At 35.4% G+C, this 18943-nt stretch overlaps 1 protein-coding gene across 1 annotated transcript; it reads left to right on the top strand.

Moving 5' to 3' along the window:
• The first annotated feature begins 797 nt into the window (after positions 1-797).
• On the top strand, positions 798-2583 carry LOC134844110 (dnaJ homolog subfamily B member 4-like). The gene is made up of 3 exons (XM_063860595.1): positions 798-1280; positions 1480-1742; positions 1939-2583. The coding sequence occupies exons 1-3, from the start codon at positions 1031-1033 to the stop codon at positions 2476-2478; spliced, it is 1053 nt and encodes a 350-aa protein (XP_063716665.1). The 5' UTR covers positions 798-1030; the 3' UTR covers positions 2479-2583.
• The last annotated feature ends 16360 nt before the right edge of the window (positions 2584-18943 follow it).

Here is an 18943-nt window from a genome sequence, read left to right as displayed (position 1 = left end):
ACTACCAGCGACATAATAGCGAACAGAGTTTTTGTTCTTCCTTGGCATTTTATAATAATAACATTTTTGCGCCTTGAGTTTTCGAAGTCCCACCAAAGTACAAATTACCCTTCTGCTTAGTCACTGCTTTCTTCAATTTTGGCATTGAGATTTTGCTTCCTTTGCCTATTTCTTGCTTCTACTTCCAGGAAGCGCAAAAATTGAAGTAAGTTCTCAATAATAGTTTGAGATAAGAGAAGAAATTGCAGTGGTTCGTCTCCAAATAAGTGGACGGTATTGGCGAAGTTATTCTCTGACTCCAGATACTGTTTCAGTGGGTTATTTACCAAAGTGGAATTGAATGTTGGAATAAACATTGTACCGAGCAGATTTCTTTGAAGTAGTGTCACACATTCCAGCCTTTTGGACTCCCAAGTTTTGGTTCCTCGGGATTCAGTTTGAGTTTTATACCCAGATATTTTCTGTGGCGCGGTGAAAGCATAAACATACTGTTAAAGAACATACAACATGCTGTGGAATATAGGAAAGTCATAACATTTTTGGTCTGTGTTTTCTGGAAATGGAAAGTGAATCAGAATTGGTATTGGCGACTCCCTAATTTGTTAGACTATTTTACCTGGGTCGTATGATACCCAGACAAGGATCAGATTTGCATTGAAGTGGGCTCAATTAGAATTTTTATGCCTGCCAATTACCATAAAGTTTATCTCCGTCGAACATTTCAATAAAAGATAATTGCTACATTTGTATAGAAGGTTCATTTACCTGGTTATAACTTCATTTTTTTTTTCAGATGCGGCAATGACTATGATCTATCAATTCGATTGATACTCGTTCTGCGACCAATTGAATGGCAAAACTTACAAAACCTAATTCAAAGCAGAAACGATTGTTCAAAATTCACGTGAAGATCTTCGATGCTAATTCAATTTGTTTTTCTTAAATCCATGAACTCAATTGAATGGGTTGAAGTTAATTTTTAAAAATCTTCAAAGAATATTTTAAGTTTTTTTTTCAAACGAGCACGAAAATGTCAGGAAGTGGTAAAGATTTCTACTCCATTCTGGGTGTGAGCAAAGATGCTTCCCAAGAGGAGATTAAAAAACAGTACAAGAAGTTGGCGCTCAAATGGCACCCGGATAAGAACAAAGACAACCCAGAGGCTGAGCAGAAGTTCAAGGACATAGCCGAAGCATATGCGGTGCTAGGAGACGAGGCCAAACGAAGGAACTACGACCAGTTCGGAGATGCAGAACCGCCTATGGGTGGCAACTTTCCAGGTAAATTTCATAAATATTAATTCTCCAGCGTTATACTTAAAAACTCACATAAAAATTGAGAAAATATGTGTTCACATGATCAAATATGTGTTCAAATGTTTGCAAGTAGCTTGATGAAGTTGTCGGAAAAAGTCTCCTGTCACATTAAACTCATGGTACAGACTTTTTCCACTTATTTCCACAAAAAATGTTTCTCAAGGTTTCCCAGGAGCAAGTGGCGGCAGAACTTTCTATTTCCACACTGGAGATGGCAGTTCAGACTTCGTTGACCCCTTTAAACTTTTCCGCTCATTCTTTGGAGCAGACTTTGGGTCTCCGGGCTTCAGAGGTTTTGATGATCTCGACGAAGGGGGAGGAGGAAGAGCGGGAACCTCGGGGGCTGGAAGTGGACACCCGTTTGATCACATCTTTAGGCAATCATTTGCACAAATGACGTCATCGGCTAGAAACGAAACATATGAAGTTTGTAACTAAGGTTTATTTAAGAGAAAAATTAAAGAAAAACATTTTGATGAATTTTTTTTAATTGTCAAAGAGCTTGAGTTTGACATTAGTGTTACTGAATCTTTGACCTTTCCTGTTGGTAGCAGACAAATGTAAAAAACAAAATGTTTTAATAAAACTAAATCTTACCTACAGAGCTAAATTTTGCTCTTAGGTCCAGGCTACACTAGAAGAAGTACACTCTGGTTTCGAAAAGACAGTATCCTTTGAGAGGCAAATATTTAATTACAGTAGCGAGCGAGTCACTGAAACGCAAAGCTTGCCAGTCAAGTTCAACCCGGGCTCAAAAAATGGAGCTAAAGTTGTGCTTGAACGTGCAGGCAGCCAACCCACACCGGAGCAGCCAGCTCGAGACGTTGCAGTTGTTTTATCTATCATCCCTCATCCGGTTTTCGAAAGAGGCAAAGAATCCGAGAGTTATGATTTATTCATTAAGGATTCTGTTCATCTGAGCTTGAAACAGGCCCTATGTGGTTGCAGTGTCGAGGTACCGTCTATAAATGGAGATGGAATAACTGTTGTTCTGCATGATGTTACAAAACCAGGTCGAACTAAAAGGCTGGTTGGTCATGGACTCGCAATTGAGCAACTGAACGGTGCAGAAAGAGGCGATCTGATCGTGAAGTTCGATGTGGATTTCCCAGATAATCTGGACTTAAAAACTAAAGAAACCCTTGAAAGCGTTTTAACTTAAAATTTATTGGATCATTTTGCTTTTAAAGTATACTGATTGTAAAAACATTGTTAAAAAAGTAGGCTCTGTTTTTTATCACATTGTCAGCATCTGTGGATAATTAGATATCAGAAGTCTGTGTTTTAATTCAACGCACATTGCCAGATAAGGAGTTGAATAATTTAACAGTAGTTTGTTTTGGCGTTTGACTTTGGGTTTAGTGTTCTAAAAGGGTAAAACTTGCACTTCTTCAATTCTTTTAAGTTGTTTTCAATCTCTCTAATAGAACGTGCACTAAAAAACTAGCTCTAGTGTTTCGGAAAATCCTAATCAAAAGGATACCTTTAACAAATTTTTGGTTCCAAGAGGTTGACAGAACGTTTTGTTTTATAGCATAAACCATTTTTCCTTGAGAATTTTTTCGAGTGGAAATTTGAGTTACTACCTGCCTCCTAGAGTTTTTCACACATCTAATAGAATAAAAACCTAACGCTCTAATAAAACAGATGAAACACATGCTGAAATTGCGGGTCAAACTGATTTTGAATTAAGCTCTTAAAAAAGACGAGTTATTTGTGCGAGTTAGATTGGAAAAAGGGATCTCGTTTTATATTACTTGTTATAAAACGAGATCCCTTTTTCCAATCTAACTCGCACAAATAACTGGTCTTTTTAAGTGCTTAATTTAAAATCTGTTTGACCCGCAATTGCAGCATGTGTTTTTATCAGTTCTATTAGAGCGTTAGGTTTTTACTCTTTTAGATGTGTGAACTCTAGGAGGCAGGTAGCACAGTCAACTATTCAGTAAGACGCATGAGTTAAAAAAATCAGATTTGGCTAATTCTATAATTTTTCAAAAGCTTTTTCTTACATATATATTTTTTGGTAAGGTGAAAGCACCCATTTGTCTTGAAAGCTCCCGTTTGCTTGCGATTGCGAATTTCAGCTGCTTAATTGTCAAATGCATGTTTTTAACTAATCATCTCATCAAACTATGTTTTTGTTTGGTTCGTAGTTCAGACTCTCATAAAGGCCATGGGTATATTGGGTATATCACCTTGCATTCACTACATATAAAGCACTCGTGGTGTTTATGTCAGCAGTACTTTTTGGTTAGTGTTAAGCTTACTGGCTGTCTGTTTTATTTTTGTCGGTTTTTCTACCCAATATTTTTGTTTCGTTCAAATTTCCAATAATATTTTAAGATCGAAAACACTCTGGCTCGATAGTTTTGAATGCTCAAACTCAACCCCCTAACGACCTCTTGAAAAAAGATAAGTAATAAAAGAAACGTTTTTCTTCATTTTGTTTCCAGTGTCTTCAAGTTTTTCTTTACATTTTTGTTATTTTTTCGCTAATTCTTCGAGTCCTACTTGTTGTATCGTAAGTGGTGCGAATCGAAGCTTCGCTTTTGTTTAATAAAATTAGAATCGTTATTGGTTTTTACCCAAGCAAAGCTTGTGTGATAGTATGAATTCTCTCTTTTTAACCTAAGTCGCAAATATTAGGGTTCATTTTGAAAGTGTTCTTTTATTGCAGTATGTGCATAAGATCAATAACCAGCTATTAAATACAGTCAATGCTAAGGATATTAACAATGACTATTATATTACAAATAACACTTCACCTTCAAGGTATCATAGATCTGTAGCGTACACGTAGGGAAGGAGACCCGCAACCAAATAAGAGGGTTCGAACCTGCGGATGTTTTTAATGAACTTTTTCATATATCAGTTAAAGTGCGTCCGCTGTATAAGTTGAGGAATGTTAGTTGGTATTTTTTTTCAATTAGACTGGAACTGCTAATGAGTCATAATTGGCTTGCTTCACCTAACAATTATGTATACTCATAATTGGCGTGCTTCACTTCAGAAATTATGTAGACTCAAAGTTAAACTCATTCAGATTTTTCCAGTAGCGTTATCGGTCATATTTTTGTTTGTGTATGCGAAGTGCAACTTCGCCTCTGTGTGAATGGTTGCGACTACGGGGGGAAGCTTAAAAAACTTTTCAATTGAAAATTTTTACGAAGCAAAGTTTCAAAGTCTCATCATTTTTTGTCTAACGAGCGTTTAGCTAGCTCGTTTCAACCTTTTAATTGATTTTTCTATCACGGTTGGTGTGTTACTGCAACAGTGACTCTGAATAACATGTTTGATTTTATTGAAAAAAAAATTTCCCGTAAAAAAATTTCACATTACTCATCTGGACACCTGTTGGTACCTTGTTTCATAATGAATTCAAGTGTTTTAGTGTCTCCTGTCTTTAGCCTATAGGTGACAAGTCAGCTTGAGACGGCAAAGGCCCTGGGTTCGAATCCTACCAGGACCTGGTTTTTGTTCTATTGGAAAATTTCTGTGTAAATAAAACTGTCGGCCTTATACTTGTCTACTTATGCTTCGTCGGCGTAGTTGCCACATCTATGAACAGTTTTTTTTGCTTCATATAATTTTCAGTGTAGTTGCTCTCAGTCTTTTCTAGCATTTTAAAATAGGTCGAATCGAAGTTTAATTTTCATATTGGTTATAATCTTACTAACTCGGTTTGTTAAATTGTCGTTATTTCTTATTTTTTTTCGGCCTTATTTTTTTTTTCTAACTGTTTTAGTTGCCTCTTTTTGTGTCGTTTGAGGACCGAATTCTTTTCTGTTTGTTTGTGTTTGTAGGTGAAAAAGGACCTAGTTTTTTTATAAGTTTGAGATTTTTTGGTCTTGAAGGGTGTTGCCTTTGTATTTTCGGCTTTGTTGCCGCTTGGTAATGTCAAATTCAATCAAACATCCGTTAGTTGTGGCACAACTGCTTGAGATGGCAAAGACTGTTGATTTGAATCCGGCCAGGACCTGTTTTTTTTTAACTAGAGTTTGTGCTTAATCTGACTATCGACCGTCTGTTTATTTTTTTTGTCGACTTAGTTCCCGCAGCCCTTATTTTTTCAGCTTTCTTCCAATTTGCTGTAAACCCCGTGATTGCAACCGCAAAGCTCGGGAGTTCGATTCCAGTCGATACTGTTTTTTATCCTGCAAACTGAAAGTTTTCGACTAATTTAGATTAATGTCTGTCTGCTTATTTTTGTCGGTTTAGTTCCGCTGAAAGGAATTTTTTTTAAATATTCAGCTTCTTTCTATCATTCACATAGCTCCTTGTATTGTTTTCAGTCGTGCAGGTGTTTTTTTGGATAATTTGAGCTTTCGTTGCAATTTTTAAGGACAAAAACGATTTTTTGAAGTTTTTTTTTAAATTTATTTTTCGTTTGATTTTAATCATAGTCATTTATTTTTGTATCGCGATTGCTGTGAAGCTCAGCTTCGCTTCTGTGTTGATTATTTTGTTCCTTTTATCTAGTATGTTTGTTCGGCTTACATCACTTTGTATTCAGAAATATTTTTAATTGGTCCTCCAATGAAAGATAGTTGTTCTTCCTTGTTTTGGAACTAGTCTAGGAAAAGGCTGTTTATTTAGGTTTAGGTAAAATTGTGAAACATTATTAAGAAATGATCTCAGAATATTTGGTCTCAAAAAATTTTATGAGTTTAATTTTCCTTTTTGTCGAACTCTTTTGGATGTTCTAGCATAGAGCGATTCAATCTGTTCATGTTTGGTCTCAAGAAATCAATGAAGAGATCCTTAGAAGTTTTATTTTATTGGCGTGTATAAACTTCATCTGATTACAAACTGAATTTTGTGCTACTCTTAGCAACCAACTTTGATTTGCTATAATTGTCAACTTCAGTCTTTTTTTTCAAAGCTTTTTTGTTGTTTTTGGTTCAGAAAATAGCACTGAATTAGCGCTGATATGTTCTCAATCAGAAAATTTTCAATGATGTAAAATAACCTTTTTTGACCATTTTGAATGCGATTTTTTTACAAAAGCGCTCAACTCTGCATGAACTTGGATTCCAGAATTCAGCTAGAAATGCTGTGGCTATTATTTTGTTAAGCATTTTAAACCATTTGATGCATTAATTGTTTAATTTTGAAAATTTTGATGTGAATTTGTGAACTAGCGATTGATTATGACTGATAGTAACAAGGGAGGGTTTGATTAATTTGACAATTGATTTAATTAAATAGCTTTGTTTAAATTACAATTGAAAGTTATCTTAGTTATCAACGACGCGGAAAGCGTTAGACAAAACCAGCACCAGATTGACAATAGGGGATCATCCGACAAAATCAGTAGTCAAATGAGGTGCAATGTTACTGACAACGGTGAGTTTAAACTAGGTTTTTGGATCTCTTAGACTCCAAACCCCCCTCCCCTCTCCCTGCATTGCAAAAGAGGGAAAACTCGTGAATAGGTATGAAGTCCATTATGATTACCCATCGAACTAATTCTTTGTAGGGGTTTAAGACATCCCATTTTTTCATTAAGCTGATATCTATGATTAAAATTACTCATCTCTACCGCATATTTGAAAATAAATCAAAACATTCACTCGGATACAAAACACGACTGATCGTAACAGGGCAAAGATTTGAATGTTCCGGATGCCTTTTAAATTGTTCAGAATATTTTTGTTTTCTGCACCCTAGACAATTGCATTACTATTTGGTGTAATTTGAATTTCGTTGAGAAATAAAGAAATCAACTAGCTTGCCTGCATTCAATTTTGGTTAATTTTGAACTGTTCACTCAACTTTAATTCTAAAAAATATCTGGATATAAACATGAATCAACAAGGATAGCCGGTTGCTTTGCAAGTACCACAGAATGCTCCGACCATATTCTCAGAATTTTTTTTCAAGTTAGGGTTTTTTCTTTCATACATAAGCAACGTTACTCGATCGCTGTAATCGCTCGAAAATAGACGAAAAATCAAAAATTTCAAACCGGTTTCTCTCAACACTGGGATTTTTTTTGCAAATTTTTAATGTCGTTCGAATCATGACTGAAAAAGCTTTGATATGATATATCGCTGAACCCAGTCCGATGACTATTTGTGGTACCTGATTTTGCGTGGAAAACAAAAAAAAAGAAAAACAAACTAAAATACACCTGTATACAAAGTTCCTCCCCATTTTCAATGGTCGGAACAAAAACTATATTTTAAGTGTCACGTCCAAGGTATTACGAAGAAAATGCCTGAATAATCCGATTCGATTTTTAGGATTCGACGTTTTTCTCGACAATTTTTAGGACTCGACGAATATAAAAGTCCGTTTCAGTCGCGACTCATTTTCATAATTCAGTATGGCATTCTTTTTAAGGAATTTACAAACAAAAATTGACGAGAAACCTAAATAAGCATAGTATAGTTTGCACGATAATGTTCAAAAAACGATTTGAATCGCAACATTTTGGAACGATTGATAACAAATGAACATCAGTTTGTTAGTTACCATATACATGATTTTTTGAAATTAGGGAAACAACTATTATGAATTATCAGTATTAATTACACTTGCGAAAGCTAGTGTCTTGTAATCGTGAACTAGATTTTTTTCCCGTAAACAACTTATCTTGCAAATTTTCAAGTTGCTTTATTGAATCTTAACATTTCTCAGTTTTCTTCGCTTTTGGCCCAGAGGTAACGCCAATGCCTTTTTTTCCTAAAATTTGGGGATCGAATCCCGCCACACCTTGTTTTTTTTTCAGTATGTGTGCATTGAAAAACCTTTTCTGGGAAAAATTGATGTTTCTGGTTCAAATTTTGTCGGCATAGTTGCCAGATTACGGATTTTTCTTGAGCTGTAGTTGCAAGTGTTGTTCATTTTTATTTCAGGGTGACAGTTTTTGAAATCATATTTTTTTTTGACTCAACAGGTGTCTGCTCAATGATTATCGGCTTCGTTTCCGTTTCGTAAGTTTTCTTCCGTTGCTAATTTCATTTTCAAATCTTTTGCTTGATTGTTTGTCTAGATTTCCTGTTTGATGAAAACGTATTATGAAACTGTATGGGATTGGTTATTAATATTTTTTGAGACGATACGCAAAAAATTATCGTTTTTCTCAAAAACCAATTTTTTGATTTTTAAGAGAGGTGCATTAATCGAAAGGCTGCCTTTTCCCTTGTGTGACTGCATACTCCTTTAGTCTCTTTTTACGTTACCCCTCTGTTTGCAGCCTTCGAAAAAGGCTGTTGGGGGAGTATTTGACCCATCTTTTTGATGTTTTCATCGTTTTGTGAAAAAAATACCCTCGCAAATCTGAGATTTTGTCTTCATTGAAAAAAATTGGATTTTAAAAGCTCACCTGCATAAATCTGATACGCTCAATTTTTTAAAACTTGAAGTGATGGTCCTCGGAAAAGGCAAATTTGAATTGATATTTTCGTTTTCAAACCTAGATTTTAACGAAAACTAGCATATAATCAAATGCGTGTGATACGAATGTCGCCATGTTTAAGATATCTTTACCATCGTTAAAAGCAATAGTTTATGATGCATTTTAAGCTGTTTGTTTTATCGCAAAGATCAATTAGAGGATCCATCCATCTAGCCAACCATCTATTTATCCAACCATCCATCCATCAAGCTATTAGACATCCATCCAACCAACCATACATCCAGCAAGACATCAGCCATCCAACCGTCCGTTCCAAGATTCATCGGTCTAGCCACCCATACAGTAATTCCTACGTCAAGTCAGCTAGCCAGCCTTCATTCTTACAACCAGCCACCCAGCAAGCCATTTATCTATCAAGCACCTATCGATTGCGCCAACAATCCGTACATTCAGCCGTTCATTCATCAAGGCACCCATACATCAAGCCACCCAACCTTAAAGCCAGCCATCCACCCAGTCACACATCCATCTCGACAGTTAACTGCGCATCTAGCTATTCGTCGCATCAACCATCCATCTACCAATCCATCCAAGCAGCCATCGACCCAGCCATCCATTCATCTTTTCAGCCCTCCATCCATTCAAACAGCCATCTATTCGTCTAGTCATCCATTCTTCCGTGCAGTCATTCATCCATCAAGACATCCAACCAGCCATTCTTACCACCTGCCTTACCACCAATAAGCCATCCATCCATCTCCCCAACCAGTCTTTCATCCATCAAGTCATCCATCTTTCCAACCAGTCGGCCATCCATTTATCTTGCAGTCCATTCTTTCATTAATCCATCTAGTTTTTCATCCAGCCATTCATACATTAAGTCGTCAACCATCCATCTTCAAAGAACCAGCCATCCAGTCAGCTATCAATGCGTCTTTCTTTTCAACAAGCAGCCGCCCTTCTTGCCATGTATACATTTATTTTTTCAGTCAACAATGCGTCCATTTATCTAGCGATCTACTCAGCAATCCTTGCAGCCAGCTGTTCATCCATCTCACTTTTTTTTCATTCGCCAGCCATCCACACATTTAGCCATCCATCCATCAAGTCATCGATCCATCAAGCCAACCATCCATGTAGGCAGCCATCCACCAAGCCAAGCATCCATCTTGATAGCAATCTACACATAGCCTTTCAAGCAGCCTTTCGACCGTCTATTCAAGCATTCATCCATCCAACCTTCCATCTATCGAGCCACCCAACCAGTCCATCCAACCAGTCGTTCATCCATCAAGTCATCTATTCATCCAACCAGTCAGCCATCCATTCATTCATCCTGCCATCTAGCTTTCCATCCATCCATTCATACATCAAGTCATCCATGCATCTTTCTTCTATATAATCAGCCATCCATTCGGCCATCAATCTATCTTGCTATCCAAAAAACAGCCACCCTTTTAGCCATACATCCATCCATTCATCCACCTAACAATCCTTCCGTATATCTAGCAATCTACCCAGATATCTTTGCAACCAGCCGTTGATCCATCCAACTGTTTTCATTAAAGATTATTGTTTTCAGTTTCAGGAGCGGTTTTAGCTGCAGAGGACGCCATGAAGACTCGAAACTTTGACATAAAGCGCAGATTGAATTTCCCCTTTTGACTTTATTTTTGAAATCAAATTTAAAAATGGTCCCTATTCTAGAAATTTTAAATTGAGTCATGTTCTGATGTCTCTCCTGGTTATCTGTTGGTTCCGACCACTGAAAATGGAGAGGAACTTTGTATTCGGGTTTGTGTTAGCTTTTTTTTGCTTTCCACGCAAAATCAGGTACCACAAATAATTTCCCCAGTGTCAAGAAAAAATTTCCCCAGTGTCAAGAAAAATAGGTTTAAATTTTTTCATTTTTCGTCTTATTTTGAGCGAATAAAGCCAGCCAGCAGGCTAACAGCAGCTTTATTTCGCCTAAATTGATGCCTAAAAACTTAGTTTAAGCAAGTAAAATTAGACTGCAGTTTTTTAATTCCATTTTCAGAAGCAAAAGTTTCAATTGAATTTTTTTTGTGTAGTTTTTGTACAAAATTTGGTGTCCAACTGGCCTATTTTACAATGACGGTCGAAGATGCCGTAATTATAGTTTTACATCCTTTTATCACACCTCTCAGAAAAAAAAACAACACTAATTTGAAAATATTTTTTTTTGTAATTTTTAAGTTATAAAGTCTGGTCGGAACATTCTGTGCTACTTGCACAGTAACCGGCTCTCCTTGTTGATCTTCAGCCTTGGTTGAAATATGTAAGATGTGGAAAAAAATTTGATAAGAAATTGAAAGTATGTTTTGAAGCATAATTTAGTATTTCTCTTCCGGCTAGTGTTTTTTTGAGCAACAAACGTTCAATAACTATGAAAACTTGAAACGTTGGTGTCATGATTTCGAAGTTTTGTTATGATGATATTTTTATGCAGCGTTTTCTAACTTTCGTATTGAACATTAACTTTTCGTTATAAGCTAGCACTTCAACATAAGCTGTCAAGCCCTGAAAGTTTTGTTCGAGTCAACAAATGAAATTTTTTTCCTGTTTTTCGGAACGTATATCATGATTTTACATCACCGTTTTGTCATGATCCTGATTGCTACCTTCAACGTAATCGTTTATGTCTTGAAGCATTGGCTGGTATCTCAAGGTTTTTTCTGCGATTTTTCAGCAAAAGCCATCATGACAGAAAACGTTCCATTGATTCATGCAACCACACTTCTTTTTTGATTTTGTCTTGGACTTCATTTTCAACCACAGCACTCATTTATTGGATATTTGTTTTCAAGACTTCATTTTAATATTTTTTTAGGGAAAACTGTGAAACTTTGTTCACTTTTGGTTTGACGGGCCTGCTAGTAACCTATCATGCTATTATGTCACGCAGGTGTTTCATCGCATCAGGTCTATTTCGACTAGGAGCTGTTTGTGTTTATTATTGTTAGATAGGTGATTGTCTCACCGTTCAGTTTAGTTTATCAATCCGATCTTAGCTCATGAATCCGGTCTTAGTTTATGAATCCGAATAGTTGTAATTGTACGACGACTCGCTTTTTTGCCTCTGTTCATGCCGACGCTGTCAACTTTGTTATGTTATTGTTTTCATATTTTTCTTTGAGACAAAACCACTGGTGCAAATGTGAATTAGACACACAAGTTGTTAATATAACCCCAAAAGTCTAACTAGAAAAGCTTCTTAACCGGATTTTTTTTTCAAGATCAACATTTAAATATCAACAGCTCTGGAAAAAAATCAGTGGAAAACTCATACCTTTGAATGCAGCATTTTGATTCATTTCACGGAATTTGAAATTATCCACGTTGACAGGCTAGTTAATTATCATTAGAAAAGTATACCAGTCTAACTGAAAATGGAATCTTCTGTGACCAAGACTGAATTTATTTTTGTCACTCCCATCGAGGTCCACGTTTTAAAAGCAGACCTTCGCAATCAAATTGAGTCATCGCCATTTAACATCGCTTTTCGCCATCGTTCTTTCAAATCGCTAATTACACTTGCGATCAGCATAGTGTGTTATTACGAACCGTCTTTTTTTCTAACCTAACTCACAATTAAAAGTGTTCATTAAAAGTGTTCACTTATTTGGAAATTTCACTGTAGCATTGGAAATTGCATAGCATCTTTTCTCTGCTTTATTTGTTGTGGCTAGTGATGGTGTCTATTATTTTTCGCGTCTGATTGGTTAGTATGTGAGAATCTTAATATCTTGGTCGCAGGTTCGAATCTCAACGATAGTCGAATTTTTGCTAATTCGAGGCTTATTTCTAATTTTAATCATTGCACTTTATAGAGCACTTTATATACTTTTTTGTCGTGTTCTCGCGAGTGTTTGCGAAGCGAAGCTTGGCCTCTGTGTCTATGTTGTTCCGCTCATTCGCTTAATAGCTTCATTATAGAAGTTTCCTCACAATGGAAAAAGAACAGCGCAATTTATATGCCTGGGGTTTTTTTTGTTCAAACCACTTTGAGCGATCGAAGTAGTTTTAAAAATTTGAAGATACATAAAAATTTGTATGTTCAATTAAATATATCGATGCCTTGAACTAAAATAAAAAATAAATTACCTGCGATCTTTTTTTGGGAAATTTCTGAGGATTCGCAAAATTCAAACCGATTTTCCGCTTTTGTTATTGCTTCGGAAAATTTGCGATCGATTTTGCTTTTACTCCTTGATCGGTATCTTTTCTTGCCGCTTGAAGCCGCCTAATACTTTGTTTGCAATCGAAATCCGTGTTTTGTTTCAGTTTTTGCGTTCTTAAAGTGGCACTAACTGGCATATAAGCCGACAAAATTATTCGACCGTCGGAAAAAATTGTCCTCTTGCTGCAAGGTTGCTATCGGCGCAATCAATATTTGCAGTCCAGAACGACTAATTTTGATTTTCGATTCTTTGAAATCATTCTAAGAACTTTCGAACTCTGCATCCCGACCCGATCTTAAGCTGTCAGACCTACTAAGGCTGACTTTGGTACTTTTGTGATGAACGAGTCCCTAAAAATAACCAGGTCGCGTAAAGAAAATACGTCTACACTTCGCAGATTCAGAAATGCTCCAGTATTTTTCTAACAAATTTTGTATTTCCTCAGCGAACCAATCGTGAAAGCCTCCCCCCCCCCCCCCCTGACCATCTGAAAGTAAATTTTTCAGCTATTTTGAACTTTGAGTATTAATAATTTATTCCAATTGATGGTTTTGAAATAATAAAATATGTTGAAACAAATCATTTGTTTCATAAAAACAGTGTAATAATGACAATTTCATGTTTCTCAAGATATTTTTAAATGCTTAGATTTACGATTTAGATCTCAAAATATTACATGCTAAATCAAAGAGTAATTGCCTACGCAGGACCTGTCTATCATTTTAATGCGACATGTAGTCATTTTACCTACTGTAGTCATCAAGTTCTTGAATGAGTTTATTTCGCAATGTTTTCGTTGTTCTTATGGCAATTTTCGGTGGCTCATGTTTTTTTATTGTGAAATAATTTAGGGTGGATAGAAATTAGAACGTAGAGTTGGATTACTCTACGTGATTTCAACTTCATCAAAAAACTTTAGACCGGTATTAAGTGTGATATTGTATCAAGCTGTGTTTCTTGATTCAGGCTCTAAAATTTTTGTCAAGAAAAATTGGTCTGAATTTTATCGTTCTTCAGACTTAAAATCAGACTGAATGTTTAGACTGAAATTGAAAAATCAAGTAGCCTTAGCTCCCAATTGAAGCCTGATTTTTTTCGATCCTTATATTATTTAAGCTATTATTGTTCCGTTTTCTAAAGAAAGAAGACGACATTTTTATGCTTGGGGGGTAATTTTTTTTCAGTCAGATATCGACTTCATAACGATTTTTTTAAACCATCTAAAGATATTGTTTTTTTGAGCTCATTAAAAAACCTGTGATCCATTCCTTATAAACTTATGATGGTTTGAAATTCGCTTATTTGGTGGCCACTATGGGATTCTGAAAGCGGAAATTTTGCCTTTTTATAATATGTGTAAGTGGAAAATAAAACATTCCAAATTGAATTGCGGTCAGAAATTTGGTCTTATTGCTACGATACGAGACGTTCAGTACATGTTTTTGTGTTTAACATAGTGTGTTGGGGAAAACGAAAAAACAAATAGGAAAAAAATCATTCCTTTATTGTTCGTATTGTTTTTTCAATTGTTTCATCTTTTTTAAGCAAAAACTTCAATCTTATTTTAAAGGGTAGTCGATATATTAGGAGGTTTCATGCATGAAGTTTTTCCTTAATTCCATCACTCGTAAAAAGAGCAATAACAACAATTTTAAGAAAAGAGTTTTCCAACTTTTTCTCTTCTTTTGAAATTCTTTGCATAAAGCGCTGTGGTTTGATAATTCTATACTAATTGTGCAGCAACTGGCTATCACTAAATATTTTTGTTTTCTACTTGGATTTGTTTTTATCTATTTTTGTATCGGAATTTTTGTGAAGCTAAGCTTCGCCTCTGTATTAAAATTGCGTCTAAGCAATTCAAGGCTTTTTTTAACGTAGATATTGACAACTGCAAAAGTAAGACATGCACGGATGTGGTTTTTTTAAAAGTATTTCGGAATATTGCGTGTTTCGTTTTTGTTTTTTTTATTTGGCAGTTTCTCGTTAATGAGGTTCTCAATCCTTTTAGTTTCGATTTTCAGTATGCTTGAACATCCTCAGAAAATAATGAGGACTGTTTTTTTTTTCAATTTTTAACGATATATCGTGTCGCATGTAAAATAACCTTTTTGAATATAGAAAAATGACTCACATGGCTTCTAATTTTTGGCATATAGCTTTTTAATGAAGACTTGAAGGTGGCTGGCTTAGATTAAACAAAATTAGGCTTACGCGCTATTCACTTAGCAAGGTTTGGAAGTTTTCTGAAAATTTCGTAACGTTCAAAAATGTTTTCGAAACACTTTCGGTTATCAATTATTTTTCAGCCAATCAGAAACGAGTTATTTGCACAAACTAAAACGCGAGTGTTTCGGGAAATAATCAAAATTTTCGTTCAGCCGAAATAAATTTGTTTCTGCTTATCGGTAATTTTACATTTTTATAGATGACTTTTTCTTCAACATGGCAAATTGATGATTTAATTTGTGAGTTAATATTATTCTAAATAGCCAAGTTCGAATTAGAGTTTTGGGGTAGAGATCTTTGACATGGGCCTGCTTTCGTTTAGTTACCTTTTACAGAGCATTGTATAAGGTTGCGAATTTAGACTGAAATTTAGGCTCCATTTTATTTGCTTATGTATCCTGATTTTGAAAATTCAGAATTGTGATTCAGTTGACGTATTCTGGGCACTTGCTGGAGATTTGTGCATGTAATTACTCAATATATAATTTGTTATAGCACTGGTTTTTGGTTGAAGTTTTTTTTGGATCAAGTTAACTTCCTCTCCCCTGAATAGACCAAGTTAAGATCTTTCTCCGAAACATTTAATTTGGAATAAAATGGCTCAAAGTTGCGTTTAGAAAGCTTGATTTTGATTGGCTAAAAAATCCAGCTTAGAACCAAGTTAACATTCTCCTCACTAAATTAATTTGGTGGGATGTTATCCTAGTCGGATTTTTCTAATTGTGTGCCCAGATCACTGGTATCCTAGTCTTGGTAGAAAAAGGACCGTCAATCATTTTTTTAACATCCAACTTTTTCAGGAGAAAAAGGACCGTCAATAATTTTTTTCGATCATTCAATTTTTCAGAAAAAAACTGTTGGCTCAAATGTTTCTAATATTTATGGGAATAATCATTGGAGGTGTGAAATGGTTTCGTGGCGAAAAGATAAGGCCGCTTACAATAATCAATTTATCATGGTCATGCTCCCATTAATTTCCCTTTAAATAGGTATTTTGGACCAAGCGAATAGTCAATTAGGGATGGCCGTGATATTCTACTATGAGTTTAACAACCCTTCATGCATGAAATTCATTCTCAAGCTTCGTTCCAATGACTTTCAAAAAATGCGGGATACTTTCTGGCCGTGATCGATCATGGTACCAATATGACGACCTATTCTGCATCTAGCTAGAATTTTTTTGACTTAGACAGGCCCGAGAACTAAATCCAAAAAGCCGAGCTGCAATGCTAGATGACAAAGGGTTGATTTCATGTCGAGTTTTATTATAATCAGCTCTGTGAGCTCATACTGTTTTGTTTAAACCGGGCTTTTCCCTTTATTTTGTAAAACCTGTACCAATTTGTGTCGCTTATTCAGCATTCAGTGCATATTTGGATTGGTGTATCGTGGATAAATAGAAAAATGATGAAGGTTGAAGGTATATGCGTACCGAATAGCTCCTTTACATTTCCCTTGATTTGCATTGTAATTAGGAAATACTGTTCATATAATAGCGAGTCGAGTCGTAAAATCACGAGAAGCTACATTAGGCATTTGAACATCGGATGGTATTGTAATTTAGTCTCGTTATTTAGTTCTTAAGTTCTTCAGTTCTTTCCGAGACGGAGTGTTCGTTCGGTTTTTTGTCTCGGCTTCAATCTTTGACATTTATGTGTTGTTTAGAGGACGCGGAATCTATATTCAGAATATGGTTCGTTCCGAAGTGCACTGAAATGTTTGAACAAAATCATTTACCATGGAATGACGTACGCTTATATTTAACTGTTCAGTGGCATTTAAATCTCTTCATTTAAGTAAAATGGCAGAGGTCACTTTATTGCTTTTATTTAGCCCACGGTATTGCTCTCTTAATGATCAATTCGACGAGGCGATTGTTTTGACTAAAATGCGCAGTCTAGATTTTGCAGGGGATGATATTTTCAGAGAGTGGAATTTTCAGGAGGTCAAAAATTGGGTTTTCCTTTGATATTTTTGTTCAGATTTTTTCTAACAAGAATGCAAATTTGATGTGCTTTTTCCGCGTTTTAAAAACTCAAAACAGGGTTATATTTGTATTCAAAAACAGTTTGAAAAATTATCTCATGGGGAAAATTTCTAGCCATTCTTCAGATTCACCTACTCAAATTAACTGAAATGAAAACCGGGGTATCGAATAAAAATTTTATTAAAATTTTCTGAGCGCAGAGTTGATCTAATTCGAATGATTATTGAATAAAAGCTTGATAAAAAGAATGGGAATACAAAATAATTGGAAGTTGAAAGTTTTTGTTTTCAAATTGATGAACTTAATATAAACTAGGGGTGGGTCTTTTTTTTGCGAAAAATGAAGTGCGGTTTTTCAAAAAATCTCAAGAAATTTTGTTTAGTTATTTTGTGTAGGTCGAGCAAATTGATTTTCTGAGCTCTCATAAAATATCAACAAGACTGCTGGCATATCAGGGCGAAGCCCTGAATGTTCCGACTGCCCCTTAACTGGCCTCGAATAGTTTTTGTTCAACTATAATAAACGTACTGCCAATATCAAATGCAAAAGTATTATTCGAGCTGTGATGCCATCCACTTTTTACTCTAGTGCAAGCATACTCGCTTGGCAATCCGGTTCGATACCCATACGCACGATGTCCAATTTTGTAAAATCGGTCAAAACAAAAAACACCCCAGTTATTTTTCTTTTTCAAATATCAAAAAGTTTTATTTTCTCTCAAGAATATACCCAACTTTCACTTTTCAGAATTTATTGCTGAAATTGATGTTATTGAGCGTTTTGGATTTTTTTTTTGCCGAAAAGCTTTGATAAGTTGCAGGGTCGTTAAATAAAAAAGTAGGTCTCATATTGACAAATTTTGGAAGCGAGTGACGTCGAAATTTTTATGAGGAAGATTCTAACGATCAAGACTATAGCAGCAAACACTGATTTATTATTATCACACTGCTCGTAACGCATATATGCACAGTCAAGCTTAAATTGTTGTTCCAACTTTCGATGAAAACGGAATATTTATTCTTGGTGTAGTTTTTTTTATTCAGTCAATTTTCGCCGATCGAAATAATAGTTTTCAACAAAATTTTTTTATAGCCCATTGAAGATATCGACTTCCTGAGTTGAAATTTAGAAAGATATTTCACCTCAAATTCTTTTTTTTGTAAAAATCTGAGGGTTTGAAAATTGCCAAATTGGCCATGTTCTGGACTAAATTATGCGCGTTTCGAAGAATTTTTTCATATTGCTGAGAGCGTAACGCGAATTATCAAAATGGCGCACAACAAAATCGTTCCAAATTTAATTGAGGCTAGCTAGTCGGTCGTATTAATTTCGTACGACTCAGAGTGTCCAAAATTTATTGTTTTTCAATATTTTCTTTTCCCAAAAACTAATCGATATGAATTAAGGGACAGTCGGAACATTCAAGGCTTTGCCCTGATAAACGAGCCGTCTTGTTAATGATAATTCTAGTCGTTTGAGTTGCGCGTTTTTTTTATACACCTGCGAGAACAAGTGTCTTGTTATCGGGGGAACTAGACGTTTTTCACATAAAAATCTTTTCTTTTTAAATCGGTAACAATTCAACTTGTTTTAAATTTGAACCTTTCAGGCGTCTTCCTAATTGGTCTTGAGGTAATTTGGTTGCTTTTGCACCTTAATGTCTTGTATATTTCCAACGCATGGAGTTGTTTGATTACAAGAGATATTACTAAAATTGACAGTCTTCCTGATAATCCGTCAATTTACCAATTCGAATTGTGAATAAACTGTTTTGTTATTTTTTCTTTAATTGTAATGGTTTTGGCTTTTGTTTAATAGACTTAGTCAATTTATTTCATGCAGTTTG

Source organism: Symsagittifera roscoffensis, chromosome 4 (genome assembly GCF_963678635.1).
Source record: "Symsagittifera roscoffensis chromosome 4, txSymRosc1.1, whole genome shotgun sequence".
In the NCBI taxonomy this organism is placed as follows: Eukaryota; Metazoa; Xenacoelomorpha; order Acoela; family Convolutidae; genus Symsagittifera; species Symsagittifera roscoffensis.
Note: the sequence above shows the minus strand (reverse complement) of the source record. Positions and strands in the feature narration are given on the sequence as shown.

What these genes read in the sequence shown, in the direction of transcription:
- LOC134844110 (XM_063860595.1), top strand. Translation starts at nt 1,031, where the DNA reads ATGTCAGGAAGTGGTAAAGATTTCTACTCCATTCTGGGTGTGAGCAAA. An exon ending in TATGGGTGGCAACTTTCCAG is followed by an intron (nt 1,281 to 1,479) that starts GTAAATTTCATA and finishes ATGTTTCTCAAG; the next exon opens with GTTTCCCAGGAGCAAGTGGC. An exon ending in CTAGAAACGAAACATATGAA is followed by an intron (nt 1,743 to 1,938) that starts GTTTGTAACTAA and finishes TTTTGCTCTTAG; the next exon opens with GTCCAGGCTACACTAGAAGA.